At 46.2% G+C, this 15,038-nt stretch overlaps 1 protein-coding gene and 1 long non-coding RNA gene across 2 annotated transcripts in view; both read right to left on the bottom strand.

Annotated features, from left to right (window-relative positions):
* Positions 1–244: 244 nt before the first annotated feature.
* On the bottom strand, positions 245–6,030 carry LOC112565574. The gene is made up of 2 exons (XR_003099441.1): positions 5,883–6,030; positions 245–5,074 (listed from the first exon to the last, which is right to left on the bottom strand). It is a non-coding gene; the product is annotated as an uncharacterized LOC112565574 (long non-coding RNA).
* Positions 6,031–6,187: 157 nt separating this feature from the next.
* LOC112565572 (beta-1,4-N-acetylgalactosaminyltransferase bre-4-like) overlaps positions 6,188–15,038 on the bottom strand; it is a 16,329-nt gene continuing 7,478 nt past the window's right edge. The window contains exons 3-5 of the mRNA XM_025241091.1: positions 8,647–8,891; positions 6,472–6,659; positions 6,188–6,305 (exon numbers count right to left, since the gene is read on the bottom strand). Of these exons, the coding sequence (XP_025096876.1) occupies positions 6,188–6,305; positions 6,472–6,659; positions 8,647–8,891 (551 nt within the window). The remainder of the gene's footprint in view (positions 6,306–6,471; positions 6,660–8,646; positions 8,892–15,038) is intronic.

The raw sequence follows: 15,038 nt of genomic DNA, 5'->3' as shown, positions 1-15,038 counted from the left end.
AACATCTTGCAGCTGAAGTGTTTGTATATGTAATCAAAATTTCACCATGGAAGCGCCCTTCTGGGCATATTTTTTCCATATAGTTTTCTTCTGGGCACTCCGATGAATTTTAAACAAAAACGAAAAAAAAAAAAAAAATGAAAGGAGAGATGTTTTATGAATTATGTTTGAGTGAACAGTTTTTGCCTCAGAATGAAACAAATTAATACTATGCCTACATTCACATTGACAACATACAGCTAAAAACTATGGCATATCTTTATTTGCACATAGCTGTGGGCACAGTCACTCCCTATACAGAAAATATTCATCAGTTTCGTGTTAGAAGGACCGACATCTGATTTTCAAAAACATCACAAAGGGCAGTGGTCATGCGAACACAGATCTGATTAAAGTATATTTTCGCATAGATCCTTTAACAGATTTCATATCATCACTAATAAAGAAAAAAGGAACAAACGTTAACAATATTGCAGGTAAGGATTCTCTGAGTAAAGCATCACAGAACATTAGTGTAGAAGATACAAAACAATAAGTTAAAATGAAAGGCCTTGCATATTGACATGGCATTCCATGAAACTTCATGCTTGCTGCACAGTGTACACTTGTTTCACCATGATTAGTTTCTACTGAACATGCGTCTAAATAAAAGCATAATTTGATTGAAGTAGTGGAACCCACACAACATTGACTGAAAGAGTGTGCTTATGCTTTAAAGGTGTTGGCCATTTTCATCACAGTACTGTTTAAAGCTGTGTGCTGACTGTTCTATACATAAGCTAAGAATGGTTAGGTGACTTTGTCAAATATGCCAGGCAACAGCCACGCCCACTTTCATACTCATTTGCCCTGCTCTGCCCAAAGACGTTCAGATTCTAGAGGTAAATATACATTTTCTTTCAATAGAAATTGCATTCTATAGAAGTTCTATTGAAAATTGTGTGTGAAAATTGAAAATTTTACCTGTAAAATCAACTGTTGCATTATGCATGCGCACCAAACAGTGAAAGGGACTAGATGGATTGTTTTTTTTAAGCAGACTAGACTTATAATCCCGTGGGCCTTTCCCCTATTAGTTTTCAAGAAAATAGAATAACTCAGTACTATTAACATGAGTACCATTGACTATTCGTGGTATTGGGATGGCATACTGTGCAAAATGTCACAACAAACTCCACGAAGAGAAATGTAGTTTACCATTTAGAGAAAATAGGGCCACCTACATAAATTATCACCGTTTCCACCACCAAATAAACTGCGAGCTTGTCATAGAGATTCTTGCTTCTGTTGGCGTTGGTCTGAATCCACAACGTCTGGAGTACCACTGACTTTTATTATTATGTGCTGCTGGAGTAAAGAAAACAACAACAAAAAAGCCCCGAACAAACAGAGAAAGTAATTTTTAAGAGCAGCCCTTCCACGTGGAAAGTTGTATACAAGGGCATATAAGGGTATATGGATTATTCCCAGCAACGTTGTTGAAGACCTCTTTTAGAGCACGGTGCTGAAATTTTCCTGGTCGGTAAAAGCTGTTGTGGTACTCACTGGTTCAGGTTATGCAAGTCGTGAGCAGCATCACAGACTCCAGTCACTCAAGACCTCGTGACAAGAGCTGCTACTCGTACTGCACAGTCCTACGCTCTCACCATTGTGAAAAAATCTCAAGCAACGAGCTTGACACAGGCAGGACCGTGGTGTTTTCTGGCTACATGCATGGTAGGATTGGCGCTGGTGGATTACTTGGCTCCCATGAACATACCAGTCTGGGCACGGAGATCCTGGACAACTCCAGGCACTGTTTTCAACTAATCCTACCTGACAGTGACGAGACAGAACTGAGAGCACAACAATAGGCTTTACCCCAGATGTTGTCACCGACATAATTAGAAATACAAATGTTTGCACCTCTGTGCTCAACAATGGCACCAAAAGTAGTGCACCATCTGCTTGCTCCGCCCGAGGACCCTATATACTTGCTCTGCCCAAGGACTGTGTTTATATAAATATACACAAAAACATCCTTGTTCCACCTTTTCCATTACCCCATCTTGTAGCACCAGCTTCTCCGAGAGCTCACTACGTCTCTGGAGTGTAGCGACATCTGATCCTACATTATTGGCATTGACTAATGTTGAGGCTGGAGGCTGGCAACCCTCGCATGCTTCCCATATTGTCGTCGTTTGATCAGCAGCACTCGCCACTGTGTCTTTAGCTTTGATACCACTAGCCTGATCTCACTGTTTACCACCTCTACAGCGACACCACCATTGTGTCAAGTGCACTGTGGAACAATATTATCACTAGACATCGCCTCCCCATCCGTGAAAGCAGAGTTAGCATAGTTAATACAAATAGCGAGCATACCAGACAGTAGATTCTTTCAATTAAATGTGATGTGACTGACACACAATTCAACCCATTATGTACTTTAGAGCATTAACTGTTGGGACAATCTGTTCAGTTGTTATTCACAACTAATGTACTGGGAAAAAATATTAAAAACTCGGGAAGTTGGGGCTCGGCCTGAAGTGCTCGTACATTGAGCAGGAATGAGGCAAGTGCTTGTCAGAAAAATGGGTGAAAGTGGTGATTTTATTGTTGCTGTTGTGATTCAGGAAGTAACACGTGATACAAATTGTCTCTAAAACAGATAAAGTGGGAGAGAGAGAACAATGGTGATGGGTCCACTAGGATCATGACTGCAGTATGAGCAGAGCTGACAGACATCAAGCCTGAGTCACAACAAATGCTTGCCTCGAGTTTAGCAACAACTCGCACAGCTTTAGCCCCACTTGCTGGGATCATTATACAACAGTTAAAAACTAGAAGAATATGCTAGTGATGAAATCCATCATGTAGCAAAGTCAAACAATATGGGGCCAGAGGCCTATGGCGACTGCTGCTGAACACATCATTGTGACCATCGGCGTGAGTGCAGTTCATGTCACTACAGCCACAACCGCCAAGTGCAGTTGTTGCCTCTGTCCCTTGTCTCACTAAACTCGTATCCACTGAACGTTTACTATCACATCGAAAGTTTTATGAGAAGCTATAACAGCTACTGGGTGTGTCCCATTATGTGTCTTAATTACCACAAGTACCCATAAAACTGGAGAAAATGATCCACTAACCTCTTGGCAAGCAAACTTTTAACGACCTTTTTCTGTCCTTAGCTTTAGAAAGTTTAATCGTCAGCCCTTCGATTACTACGTCTGACAGAACCTCCTCCTTAAAAATCTTTTGCTACCTATCCCTTCCCCACTCTTCCATCTCAAACTCATAATCCTGACCTGAGTTGGGGTAAGGGGTGAAGGCTCCCAGAACATGCATACTCCTTTCTAAATCTGATACAAATATTCCCAAGGAATACTCATAAAAAATGGGAAGCGAACTCCGTCACGTGATGCAGGGCACGATACATTCACGTGCCTTAGGACGTACAGAGACTAGCAGTGCCAACAACACCACGGCCCACACACCGAGAGTTGTAAACAAACAAGATACAACGCAGACAGACAGTACAACGAAGACTTTGCAGGCTGCGGGCAGCTGTGACCACAGTACAACTGCACTCGACAGTCAGCAAGTAATAATGCTCATCTTGTGGATTTACTTGGTGGAAGAGCTCGATACTAAGAACAAACCAACTGCAGTTAAGTTTGCTCGTTCCTGACCCTCCCTTACCCATCCCACACTCCATCTCATCATCGACGATTGAGGACAGCCCAGTGATGACATGACGTCATCATTAGAGGAAACTGGACTTACAGGTGACAGCCAACACGGTCTGAGTACACAGGACATTGCTAAGCGTTGATTGGATGATTAAAGCAGTCAGTTAAAATATTATTGTTGTTATTATCATTACCTAGTTGTAGCTGACTGCCTGGCTAGCACCATTCTCTGTACACACGTTTAGCAGGCTTGCAAGGTCAGGCCTCCGATCAGTCACCCTCCGTCATACCTTAGTGGTGCCGGTGACATCTGGGCATGTCACTGTCATCCTCCTCGCTGTCCGTGTGGTTTATGCCAATGAGATAAAATGCAGACTCATTATGCGCTAAATATGCATGCAAGCCCTTCACAGGACCTTTTGTTGAATACTAAACAGTAGACTGCACACTTCACTTTGTCACCATCGTCTACAGTCGTAAAGGGACTAAACCGTGATATGACTATCCTGCGGCACCCGTACAAGCACACAACAACCAGAGAAAATCACCTGCCACATGGCTGTGGCCACAGATACACGTCATTATCAGATAATTATGGCTAAAAACAGGCAGCGGTAGAGTACATCTTGTCTACTTTAGAAAATGTGTATGGAACAACTGTGTTCTACACTGCATCTACACAAACCAATAAATGCAAAGTTCACAGGCGTGGTCTCCAGCTGACGCAGTGTTCATGATGTCTATCATAAATTACAAACACTCATCCCGACTTGCTGAGACATTCACACCAAAAAAAGCACCAGAAATTGTAGGCTTCACTGACACACAGATACGCCGGATGTGACATCACTGAACCCACGCACCTGCGCAAACGCGCGGCCGACCGAGGCGCCAGCTACACGCACTGCATGATGGTGCTGGGGTCCTGCTCGCACCCGCACCACACAAAGGCTCGGTGTCACATGACGCACGCTTGGTGTGGCACCACACAGGTTTGCACATCTTGCTGTTACATCACAGGCTTGGTGTTACATCACACACTTGGCATAAAGGGAAATAGGTTCGCCTCTCGCTTGTCGCTCGGCACCGAATCACGCCAGTAGACAACAGTTGTCGCGCAGGGCGTCAGAGTGCTGACGCTGGTTCTCCGGCTCAAAAGGCAGCTCGTGTCGACACGTGGTGCTTGCTTGTCCTGCAGCAGCAGCCAGCACGCCCTCCCACCCACCCCACCTGTTTCCCCCAGCAACCAGTCCTACCGCTCGACGCGAATATCTGGTTTTCCGATGTCCACCATGATGTGGGTGTACAGTGGGTCCGAGTGGATGAAGACGAGCGAGTACTGGACGCTGTTCAGGCCGTCCAGCTGGTATCGCTTTACTGCCGTGGCCAGCAGCTTGTGCCTGCACACACACACACATTATTATTATTATCCGACATTCCAGCAACACCTGGCTCAGGTCTCTGTCTCATTCAATTACCTACATTACCTTAGTCACACGTCCAAACGTCAGTCCTACGTCACTTACAGCTTTACCATAGTAGTAAGTAACTTTATTTACTTGGTCACTTTATTCTCGTTTTCCTCACAGATTACTTTCATTATTACTTATTACCTTGCAACCTAGATGCAATAGATATGAATGTTTAGGTTCCTGTACAAGCTACAGGGCTGATATAGTTGCTGGTTCGGCGTAAAACAATCCACTCCCTCCCGTACAAGCATCGAATATCATCATTAGTAGTAGACTATAGGAAAGTTCTGTAGTTTGGTTATTATTGCCCTCGACTGCGGGGCATACGGTCACTGCTCAGGCCTGTGGTTTGTTAACTGCCACCCAACAGTTTTTTAAATGAGATTATTTCTCAAGGGAGGGTAGAGGAGGGTAGAGGAGGGTGAGACTCCATCTTCTCCATTCCATGCCCTAGGTACGGTAAACCACTTACGTTCGAGGTCTCTGGGTTAAGGGACTCGTTACTTTTACCTTCACAAGCCTGCAAAAGTCTGTGTGAGGTTTTGTTTTGCAACATAGCTGTACAACATACAGATTGTGGTTCTGAGGTTAACCGTCAGGCTACCTGTTCTACATTACACAACAATGATTTTCTTAATCAACATAGTACAACAGATCTCAAAGACCGAGGCAAGAGAGACTAAATGATGGAGAGGAGAGGAACGTGAGCGAGGGATCATAATGTCATCATACACACCTGATGCCCCAGGACGTGGGTTTCCGTTTCTTGTGTTTGATCATCTGATAGCGCGCTATGTTCGCTGGTGGTCGGAAAATCTTCAGCCCCACGTGCAGTATCCTGTGAGAAGACGAGCACAGCTTGAACTTACAGCACCATGGCTACTCACACACACACACACGCACATGCACTTACAGCACCATGGCTACTCATACACACACATGAACTCACAGCACCGTGGCTACTCACACTCACACACACAGATGAACTTACAGCACCCTGGCTACTCACACACACACGCACACGAACTTACAGCACCGTGGCTACATGTCGTCGTCCTCAGCACCCCAGCCCCAGTACATGTTGGAGTACCCGTTAACCAGCTGGTAGTGCTCCATACGCATGTTGAGCACGCCCCCCACCAGCATCTGATAGGCCAGTCTGCACACACGTATACACAAATGTGTATAAATAAACATCACAAGCAATGTGTCCCCATCCCCTCCACACACACAATGTCATATCAACTTTCATTTCACGCAAATAACACGTAATTATGTAATTAAATAACCTTTAATTCATTTCGTCGGTATGTCGAACATATTACCTGTAATTCATTTCGTCGATGGCGACCGACATGTGGCGAGGCATGATGGGACAGGTGTACATGTTGCGGTCGTCCTCAGGAATGAGATCGACATCATGGAAGACAACGCACTGGAAGTCGAATATCTTTAACGCCTCTTTGAAAGCGGCGTTCATTATGCGACCTTTGTTAAAGGTCAGGGTTCCGTACTGAAACACACAGAGCCAGTCAACAGGGACTGTCATCAACAGGGATTGTCATCGACACAAACCAGTCAACAGGGACTGTCATCAACACAGAACTAGTCCGGGTTATACACAGCAGCACACATCAACGGAACCAGTCATCGTGACATCAACTGCCCACGTCCGCCACATCTTTTCTCGCTGTTCTAGACTGTGTGTGTGTGAATTAAAGTAAGTTGAAGTCTTCTCCGCAGCCATGATGAAATGTTCTAACCTTCGACCTCGAGGAAGGGTTACAGACATCGTAAGGTCAAAGAGCTAGAAGCCTGACCTCTTCTGACTGCGCACGCGCGAGTTTGGTAAAATACAAAATAATCTGATGATATCTTTTTGGTCTAGTTTTTATCCCACATGTGACACCGTAAATTGTGGAACCGGGCTTGCGAACATGCTAGTTCTTGTTCTTATTCACCCCCCAGTGGAGCACAGGGCCGCAACCACACCCCGCCATCGGATGGGCATCCCTTCCCAGTTGGGACCATGTCATGCCAGCTGCCTCCGCCTCTCTATGGACTGATCTCCTCCACGTCTGTCTGGGTCTCCCAACCCTGCTCCTCCCCTGTGGCTTCCAGCCCAGAGCTAGTCGTGTTAAATTGCTGGCCGGCTTTCGCAGGGTGTGACCGATCCAGCCCCACCCGCTTCTTGATGTATTGGCTGATGGCAGGTCTTCGGTTGGTGCGACAGGCTGATTGACCACGCTTAATTCAAGGACAACCACTCCATACTGATCCTCATGATCACAAGTTTGAAGGCAGAAGTGTATTCCACGAAATATACTCGTGAGACCGAAATCTGTCCAAGCTGCCTGGGTAAGTGACTAACGATTTCAATAAATCAAACCTCCCCTGCGGCTATCAGCTTGGGTAACACTGCACACGGCAGCAACTGCATGCAATCCTTTACACGTGAGTGAATATCGACTTCATGCCGTGCAAGATGTCTGCTCTTCCGTCCGGAAAAAAAATTACACAGGATTGTAATCTTCTGTGAGCATCGGGGGAGGGGAGGGGATGTTAGCAAGATTACATGACTCACAGCACGCTTTGTGAATAAGATAAGCAGCTGCGCCTGTCTGTCGGTACTGAGGTTTTGAAGACAGTATAGTGTACAGACAGGAACCTGCAGTCAGCCACACAAAATAATAATAATATATGATTGATGTGTATAGGCCATACTCAGGCTCGCAAGGAGAGCGTGCTCTTAGCGCTGGGGACAAGAACGAGACATCGACAACATACAGAAGAACGGAAGGATGAACAACTGTACTGATTATTAAAAAAAAGACAAATAAGGAAAATGCAAAGAGGAAGCAGATAACAAGAACTAAAGTGTCATGATTCAGCAGGGAAGACGAGTAGGGAACTAGTAATTAAAGGAAAAGAGGGGAGGGCTGAAAAAAAAAGTAGCATTATGTGGACTGTTGTTAGGAGAACATCAAACAGGAAAACATCAAACTGCTGACAGGCTGGTGGACAGACATGAAGCTGTAGTCAGCCATACAGGAAACTGCTGTCTGAGACCAGGAGATTCTCAGTCGGGTAGCAGGGCAACCACCCACAACCCAGCGCGTCTCCAGGTGGCGGATAGGAGAGACATCCCGATCCCCCCCGATACATGGAGGTTAGCTACACATGTCTGGTTCTTCCTGGACGTGGGCCACCTGACGGTTTCCTACCGGGTGTCACTGCTACCCATAGTAGGAAAGATCCCACGTGTCCAACGACAGGTCCCCACGAGATAAACAGCCTCGTTATAAGCTCTGGGCCTGGGGTGGGATCCCAGCAAACAATCCCCCCTGTACTCAAAGGTCGGTTCTATTGCGCCTTATCTCTACCCTAAGGGCAAGCTCAAGGCGCTTCGTAACAATAAATAAATTTTACATCACAGTCTACAGAAAACTTGATATCCAGATTTATCTGTTGATCTGCCAACACTCCCTCCCCCAGCTTACCTGCTCGACGACGAAGACCCTGAAGTGTAGTTGCTGTCGCTTGAGGACCGGCAGGAGGTGGGCGAGGAGGACGGTGAGGTGAGCCAGTCGATCTCTGTAGGGGATGACCACCGCCACACGATACCTGGCCACGCAGTCGGAGGGCTGCCACTCGCCTCCTGCTCTGATGTCGGGGTGTGCCGCCATCACCTCCGACAGCGTCAGCGTCTCGTGCTCGCGGTTGACGTCAGCGCTGACGTTTCCCCCTGCAACACGTGACCACCTCGTTAGTGGGCTCGGTGATGAAGGTCCGTCCTCGCTGGCTAGAGCGTATTGTTTGTACGGACAGGCTCACTGCCACACTGGTGTTGTGGGTACATAATGCACCCCGATTCATGCAGCTGTCCCTAGGGGGGTCCCTGTGGACAGGACCTGCTGTGCTGACTATGGTCACACAAGAAGAGATACATAACCCTGAAAGAGAACCTCCCTAGTAGGCACAGAACTGTCATAAACCTGCTTTTTGGACATTGGAAGGAAAGACTGTGGAGGACGACCGGTAATCTGTGTGGATGTGTGCTACTCACCACCACCGCATTGTCTTTGATATCAAGGCTGTTGAAGACCTCTAAAGGTTTTAGTTGTGGAAGTTAGGACTGGAGCCAGTCGCCATTGTTCTGGCTGTTTGTGTTCATCATTTTCTAGAGTAGACTTCTCTTCAACCGGGTGGGATGGCTTTCCTCCTTGTCATTGTGTGAAGTCTTGACTAGACTCAATTAGAAGTTCTGACTACACGTTTACAAACGGCTCATTGTACTCACCTGAAAATCTGGTTTTTTTCATTTAGATTATTGTTCGTTTCGTTTTCATGCTGCCTAATATAAATATTTTGATGGGCGATACCATAAATTTGCAGCTGAATGAATGCTTGTTTGTTTTCCTTCTCATGTTGGTGCAACTTATCTCGCTGGGGTTTCGAGGAGAGCGGCAACCTTGACAGACTGTTTGCGTTTGTTTTTATTCCAAACCTCAATGTGAGCCTCAAGATAGGACGGGTGGGCTTCGAGAAAGACATTAAACACAAGAGAGGGAGAGAGTTTTAACGAGGAAAATTAGGATTTAAACGTATATGTGTAGTTACCTTAACCATTTTATTTCTGCTGAACAATGACATCATATTTATTTCTTAGTTCAGATTTTGCTTAGTGTTTTCTTTCGTCCGAAAGCATCTGTAGAGTATGCGTGGGTCAATAACCCTGGAGACGAAAGGAGATGCAAGCCGAGCCTGTTGCCCAGCCCCAGTGTCCTCGCTTGCCAACAAGTGCAGCATCACTACTGAGCCTGTGAGCCTGGGAGCCGCTGCTCGAGCCCTCGCCGTGCTGCCTGCCATTAGTGCACTCAGTGATACGCTCACACATTAACCCTGTCAGTGAATTAGCCTCAAATTAGCGCGCTAATGAAAGGGACACCACCTCAATTTACTAAATTAGCGCAGGAATTAACCTTTTATAATTAGGAACAGGTCTACACACCAGGCAACTACTGTAGGTAAACTGTCAAACTGTATCAGCTTCAACGTGTGTCACACACACACACGTGTGCTAATGTAGATGTGTGTTACTGTATGCTGGAGCACTTGGCAAGTGTAGACATCACGCACTGCAACTGTGCTGCTGCAGCAACACGGAAACGAGCGCTTGCTGCTGTGGAGGCTGTGTTGCTGATGGCAACTGTGAAATCAATGAGCGGCGACTGATGCAGCGCTTGTCTACAGGCTTTGTGACGTACAGCGCTTGTGGTGTGTAGTGTTTACATCCACAGACCTTGTGACGTACAGCGCTTGTAGCTACAGACTTGTGACGTACAGCGCTTGTAGCTACAGACTTGTGACGTACAGCGCTTGTAGCTACAGACTTGTGACGTACAGCGCTTGTAGTGTGTAGTGTATACATCCACAGGCTTTGTCACACACAGTGCTTGTAGCTACAGACTTGTGACGTAGATGAATATTTTGTGATGTACAGTGTTTACAACCTTGTGACGTACGTGCTTGCAGTTACAGGCTTTGTGACGCACAATATTTACAGCTACATGCTGTTAGTGTTCGTCTAGTGTACTACACAGTACATGCAGCTACAGGTTTTTATGTACAACTCCTGGTTCATAGATTTTTTGATATGTAAATCCAGCGCCTAACAGCTGCCTGAGTATCTCAAGAAGCGAAAACATTCACATTTCCAATATACTCTCTCACATTGCCAGCAGTTACAATCTGAAACATATGCTATCATCTGTTGCATATCTAACCGATGGCGGCAACAACAACAACGGCCTTTCCCAGAAAATCCATTCAATCCACACAATCCGGGGAGCTTAGCGCAGGGTCACAATACCTCAGATGTACGTCCACTTGTTCGCTTAGTCATCATGTAGACAGGGAACTAGAACAGCCGTTCACTGGTGTGTTTAAGAAACCTTCACATCAGATGCTCAAATATAAGAGAAAGAGAGACAGACCGAGAGAGAGAGAGCGAAGAAAGAAATGAGATCCGCAGTGCGAATGACGCAGGGAAGCGATCGAGTACAGCAACAGAAGGAGGGAGTGCTAGTTCCAGACAGAAGTACTAGTTTCAGCTTCCATTCGCCAAAAAAGCCTCGGGTTTTTATTTTGTGCCAACCCCGTGGGCCTTTCAAACGGCTACGTGAAAGTAGGTCACAGGAAGGTAACGGTTGTCACGTGGTCTGCACATTGTTCCTTGCTTTTTGGCGAGCAGACATGTCTGGTGCACCACACCAAACATTTAGTGTTCAGCATTAATAAAGCTCACACCTCCTGTACCAAACCTAATGAGACCCACCACCAGTAAATGAGTCTCAAGTCGCACACAACGTGTCATCAGGGGCTGAGAAAGGTGACTAGGGTCAACTTTGTGTCACTGGGTCTCGGACACTTTAAACCTTTATAACTCACTCTTTTTATGACTAGAACAACATGAGTATTAAAAGAAAGGTCAAGACCAGTTTATTGTAAAAAAGTCCAATTTGCAAAATCTCAAATTTCCGATTTACGACTCATTTTGTGGCGGCAGGTCTCAAGTGTTCTAGTGTTTTAGTGTTAATGTGTTCCACCCCAGAGTGTGTGTGTGGGTGGGTGTGCGCGCGCGCTGGTATGTGCGTACGTGCGGCAGCGTTTCCTGCAATAACACACACCTGGCACATAAACTGCTGCAGGAACAGTCGCTCCCTGAAAGTGTCTGTTCTGTCGGGTCTGGAATTTTTTTTTTTTCTTGAGGCTAAAACGCTGTTTGCCGGCACGTGCCAGAGTGGCTGGGTGGCGAGGGGCCTGCCCACAAATCCGCCAACACGTCAGGAAGGAAACGGGCAGGAGACTGAAAATGAGCAAGGCAGGAAGGGGGCTGGAGGGTCAGGGGTTAAGCAAGCTTGTGGGGGTACACCTCCTGGAGATCGATGGCCTCGCTGCCGCCATATTGATCTCAACAACACAGCCGGCAGATGATGTGACCACACTGCCGCCACCTGGCGAGAGCTCCTTGCAAAGCCAGCAGGGGAAGAATATGGACCGAGGGAACATCAGACGGCTGACATCAAAACTTGCATCGCCTGGGACATCACTGAGTGCATACATAGTGCAGGAACTGGCTGACACGCCCGCGACATGAAGCAGCTGAGCACCACTCACTGTGTGGGAAATCGATACGTATCGTAGGACGGCAGTCCCAGAAGGCGATCGCCTGGCGCGTGTGTGCACCACCTCAATTCATCAACACCAACAGTGGCAGCCGCTACCAGACCTACACCACCAGGGCTATTTCAAGACTTCAAAGAAAACAAAACGTGCTGAAACGCAAGGATCATGTGACTGCCCGAGGCAGGTGCAGGTGTTTTCTTACGCAACAAAGGGCGTGTGGCTAATGCTAAGTAAAAGATGTTGTGACACCTGTGGATACCTGTGGACTTTAATCATACTTTTATGAAACAATATATACTATATATTACACATAAAATGTTGAGAACATGACTTGCTTAAGCAGATGCAATAATCAGACACGAAGTTCTATTGAAGCATCAGCACCATCCATCATGCAACAACACGTAGCACTTGAGGGGAAATACCACACCATCAAACGAGTATAAAATATTTATGGCTAAATACTACAGACAACTTGTCTGCCATCATCAACCTCCCAACGGGCAACTAGACTGCCAGGCGCTGTCATACATTGTGTTGTCTCTTCTGGTTATAACGCCTACTTCTTATTCTTTCTGATTCTTTGTGATCTACAATGGCAACTGCTGAGCCGAGATATGTCGAGTGCACTTTTACAGTGAGTGCCTTGTTATAGCCGTCATTATAATATCTCGGCAAACGAACACTGTCGTCTGACATTACTGAGTGGAACAAGCACCTTGACCCTCCACCACTCAAGCAGCAGCTGACCTGCTGTTTATCATGGTTCCAGGTCACTGCACGATACAAACAAATGTCCCACAATTAAGTTCCAGCTGTTCTGATCTCAAGAAGGAAGGAAGACCGCAGCTGAACTTTCTCTATGAATACGAAGTATAGTCACAATGTCGACCGTCCATCCACAAGACAAACCCTCCAACATCAACATCAAGCCACTCCAGCAGCAACATGCACAGCAGGTCAATGACAACAAACCACACCTACGCCGACTGTCAGAATGGAGTGACAGACATATTTCTCCTCCTAAAAATTCTGCAGAACGCCCCTAATGATCCGTGTACTAACCTTTTACCCACGAGGGCATCGAACTGTGTCTAAGAAACTACATCTGCAATACTCAGCTCGATCACAGAGAACAAGCACTCGTTTACTTCCAGAAATAGTTTCCTGCAATCTACTACAAAACCTGATCTTGCCGGTTCGTATCCCGATCGGGTAATCGACTGAAACCCTGATTTATCTACAAGCAGTGAATGAGAACCTGATAAATCAGGATAAGTAAAGGGAGTATAGAAACAGTGAACATCTACATCTACCTACAGCAATAAACTCTGGCATCTTGACCTTTAACATTGTATTTTTACCAGTAGAGAGAATGTGATGAATTCAATCTGTCAGTAAGCCCACCTAACAAGCCAGTGTGAGTGTGGCTTCCACCAGTGAGGGATGTAAGCATGTTTTCATCCACTTCCTCCACTGCGTGCGAACGGTTTTCCCTCTCGCTGCTTTTATCACGGAAGCCACTCACTTGCCCTGAGTAAACAAGTGCCGAGAGAAATGATACTCGAGGCGGAAGTCCGGCTTCAATCAATCATATTATTATAAACAGTTTTAGTTCTCGCAGTTCTAATAATCGTGTCGTGTTAATGATTTTCTATTAAAACCTTTCCGTTAAACTGTATAAACAGAGCGAGTCCAGCATGTCTAAATAAAGAAATATGCAATCAGCTGCTGGATGCAGGACTGTGATGATTTATGGGAGTCTGCCGCACGCGCCTGCCCCTGAGTATCGCGATGACCCCGTGAGGTCAGCCTCCTGTAACATTCACATCCACCAGCTATGATGGCCGTGTGCGAACACACTTCAGTTGGCTCATCAGCATACAGGCAAATCCCACACCATCCGACATCACGGCTCATTAGCATACAGGACACGGCCCATTTGGCATGACTAATTTGTGAGAGATTGAAAACTAAATTAAAGCCGGTAATGCCCTCGGTAACGCATGACAAATGCATTTCTGTCTGAAATAAAAGTTAAGAATTTGAGACTTCCTATCCGAGAAGACATTCCTGTTGCCGGAAGTGAGTCAGGGGCGATAATCACGAAGGGCGAGAACCTCGGGCGACTTGAGTGTGGGTCCGTGTCGGGGTTAGGGTGGGACCACGTGACCACGTGACGAGTGGGTACTTCGTGCACTAAGACCACAAACAACCCACGTGACATGAAGTAAGGCATGATGGGAAAGAGACTGCGATAGATGGCGGGAACAAGTACAGGAACGAAGCAGGCTGCGCTCAAAGGATGAAAGGCTCATCACGTCTGCGTCCGACTGTTCGTAATTAAATGTGTGAAAGACATGCGCAGGGAGTGCTGGGTACTAACACTTCCGGCCCAGCCCCGGTAATGATTGTCATGACATCTTGCATCTCCAGAGACTGCTGACATTGACAGCGAGTTTACCGTGCATCACTCAGGGACATGGCACAAACTGTTGGCAGAGAATTTCAACCGGACTTGTGCTGGTCACAACATAAACGAGCAATATCCGGGTTTTGGGGGATGCGGGAGGGGATATTAGCAAAAAGGAGTTTGAATGGAGGAAACTGAGGAAACTGCTAAAATGAGGACTGGGAATAATCTATATTGTAGTGCATTAATGGTCACGCAAATTTTTTTTATTTCTTGTTTGTTAGTTTTTCA

This window comes from Pomacea canaliculata, linkage group LG6 (assembly GCF_003073045.1).
Source record: "Pomacea canaliculata isolate SZHN2017 linkage group LG6, ASM307304v1, whole genome shotgun sequence".
In the NCBI taxonomy this organism is placed as follows: Eukaryota; Metazoa; Mollusca; class Gastropoda; order Architaenioglossa; family Ampullariidae; genus Pomacea; species Pomacea canaliculata.
Note: the sequence above shows the minus strand (reverse complement) of the source record. Positions and strands in the feature narration are given on the sequence as shown.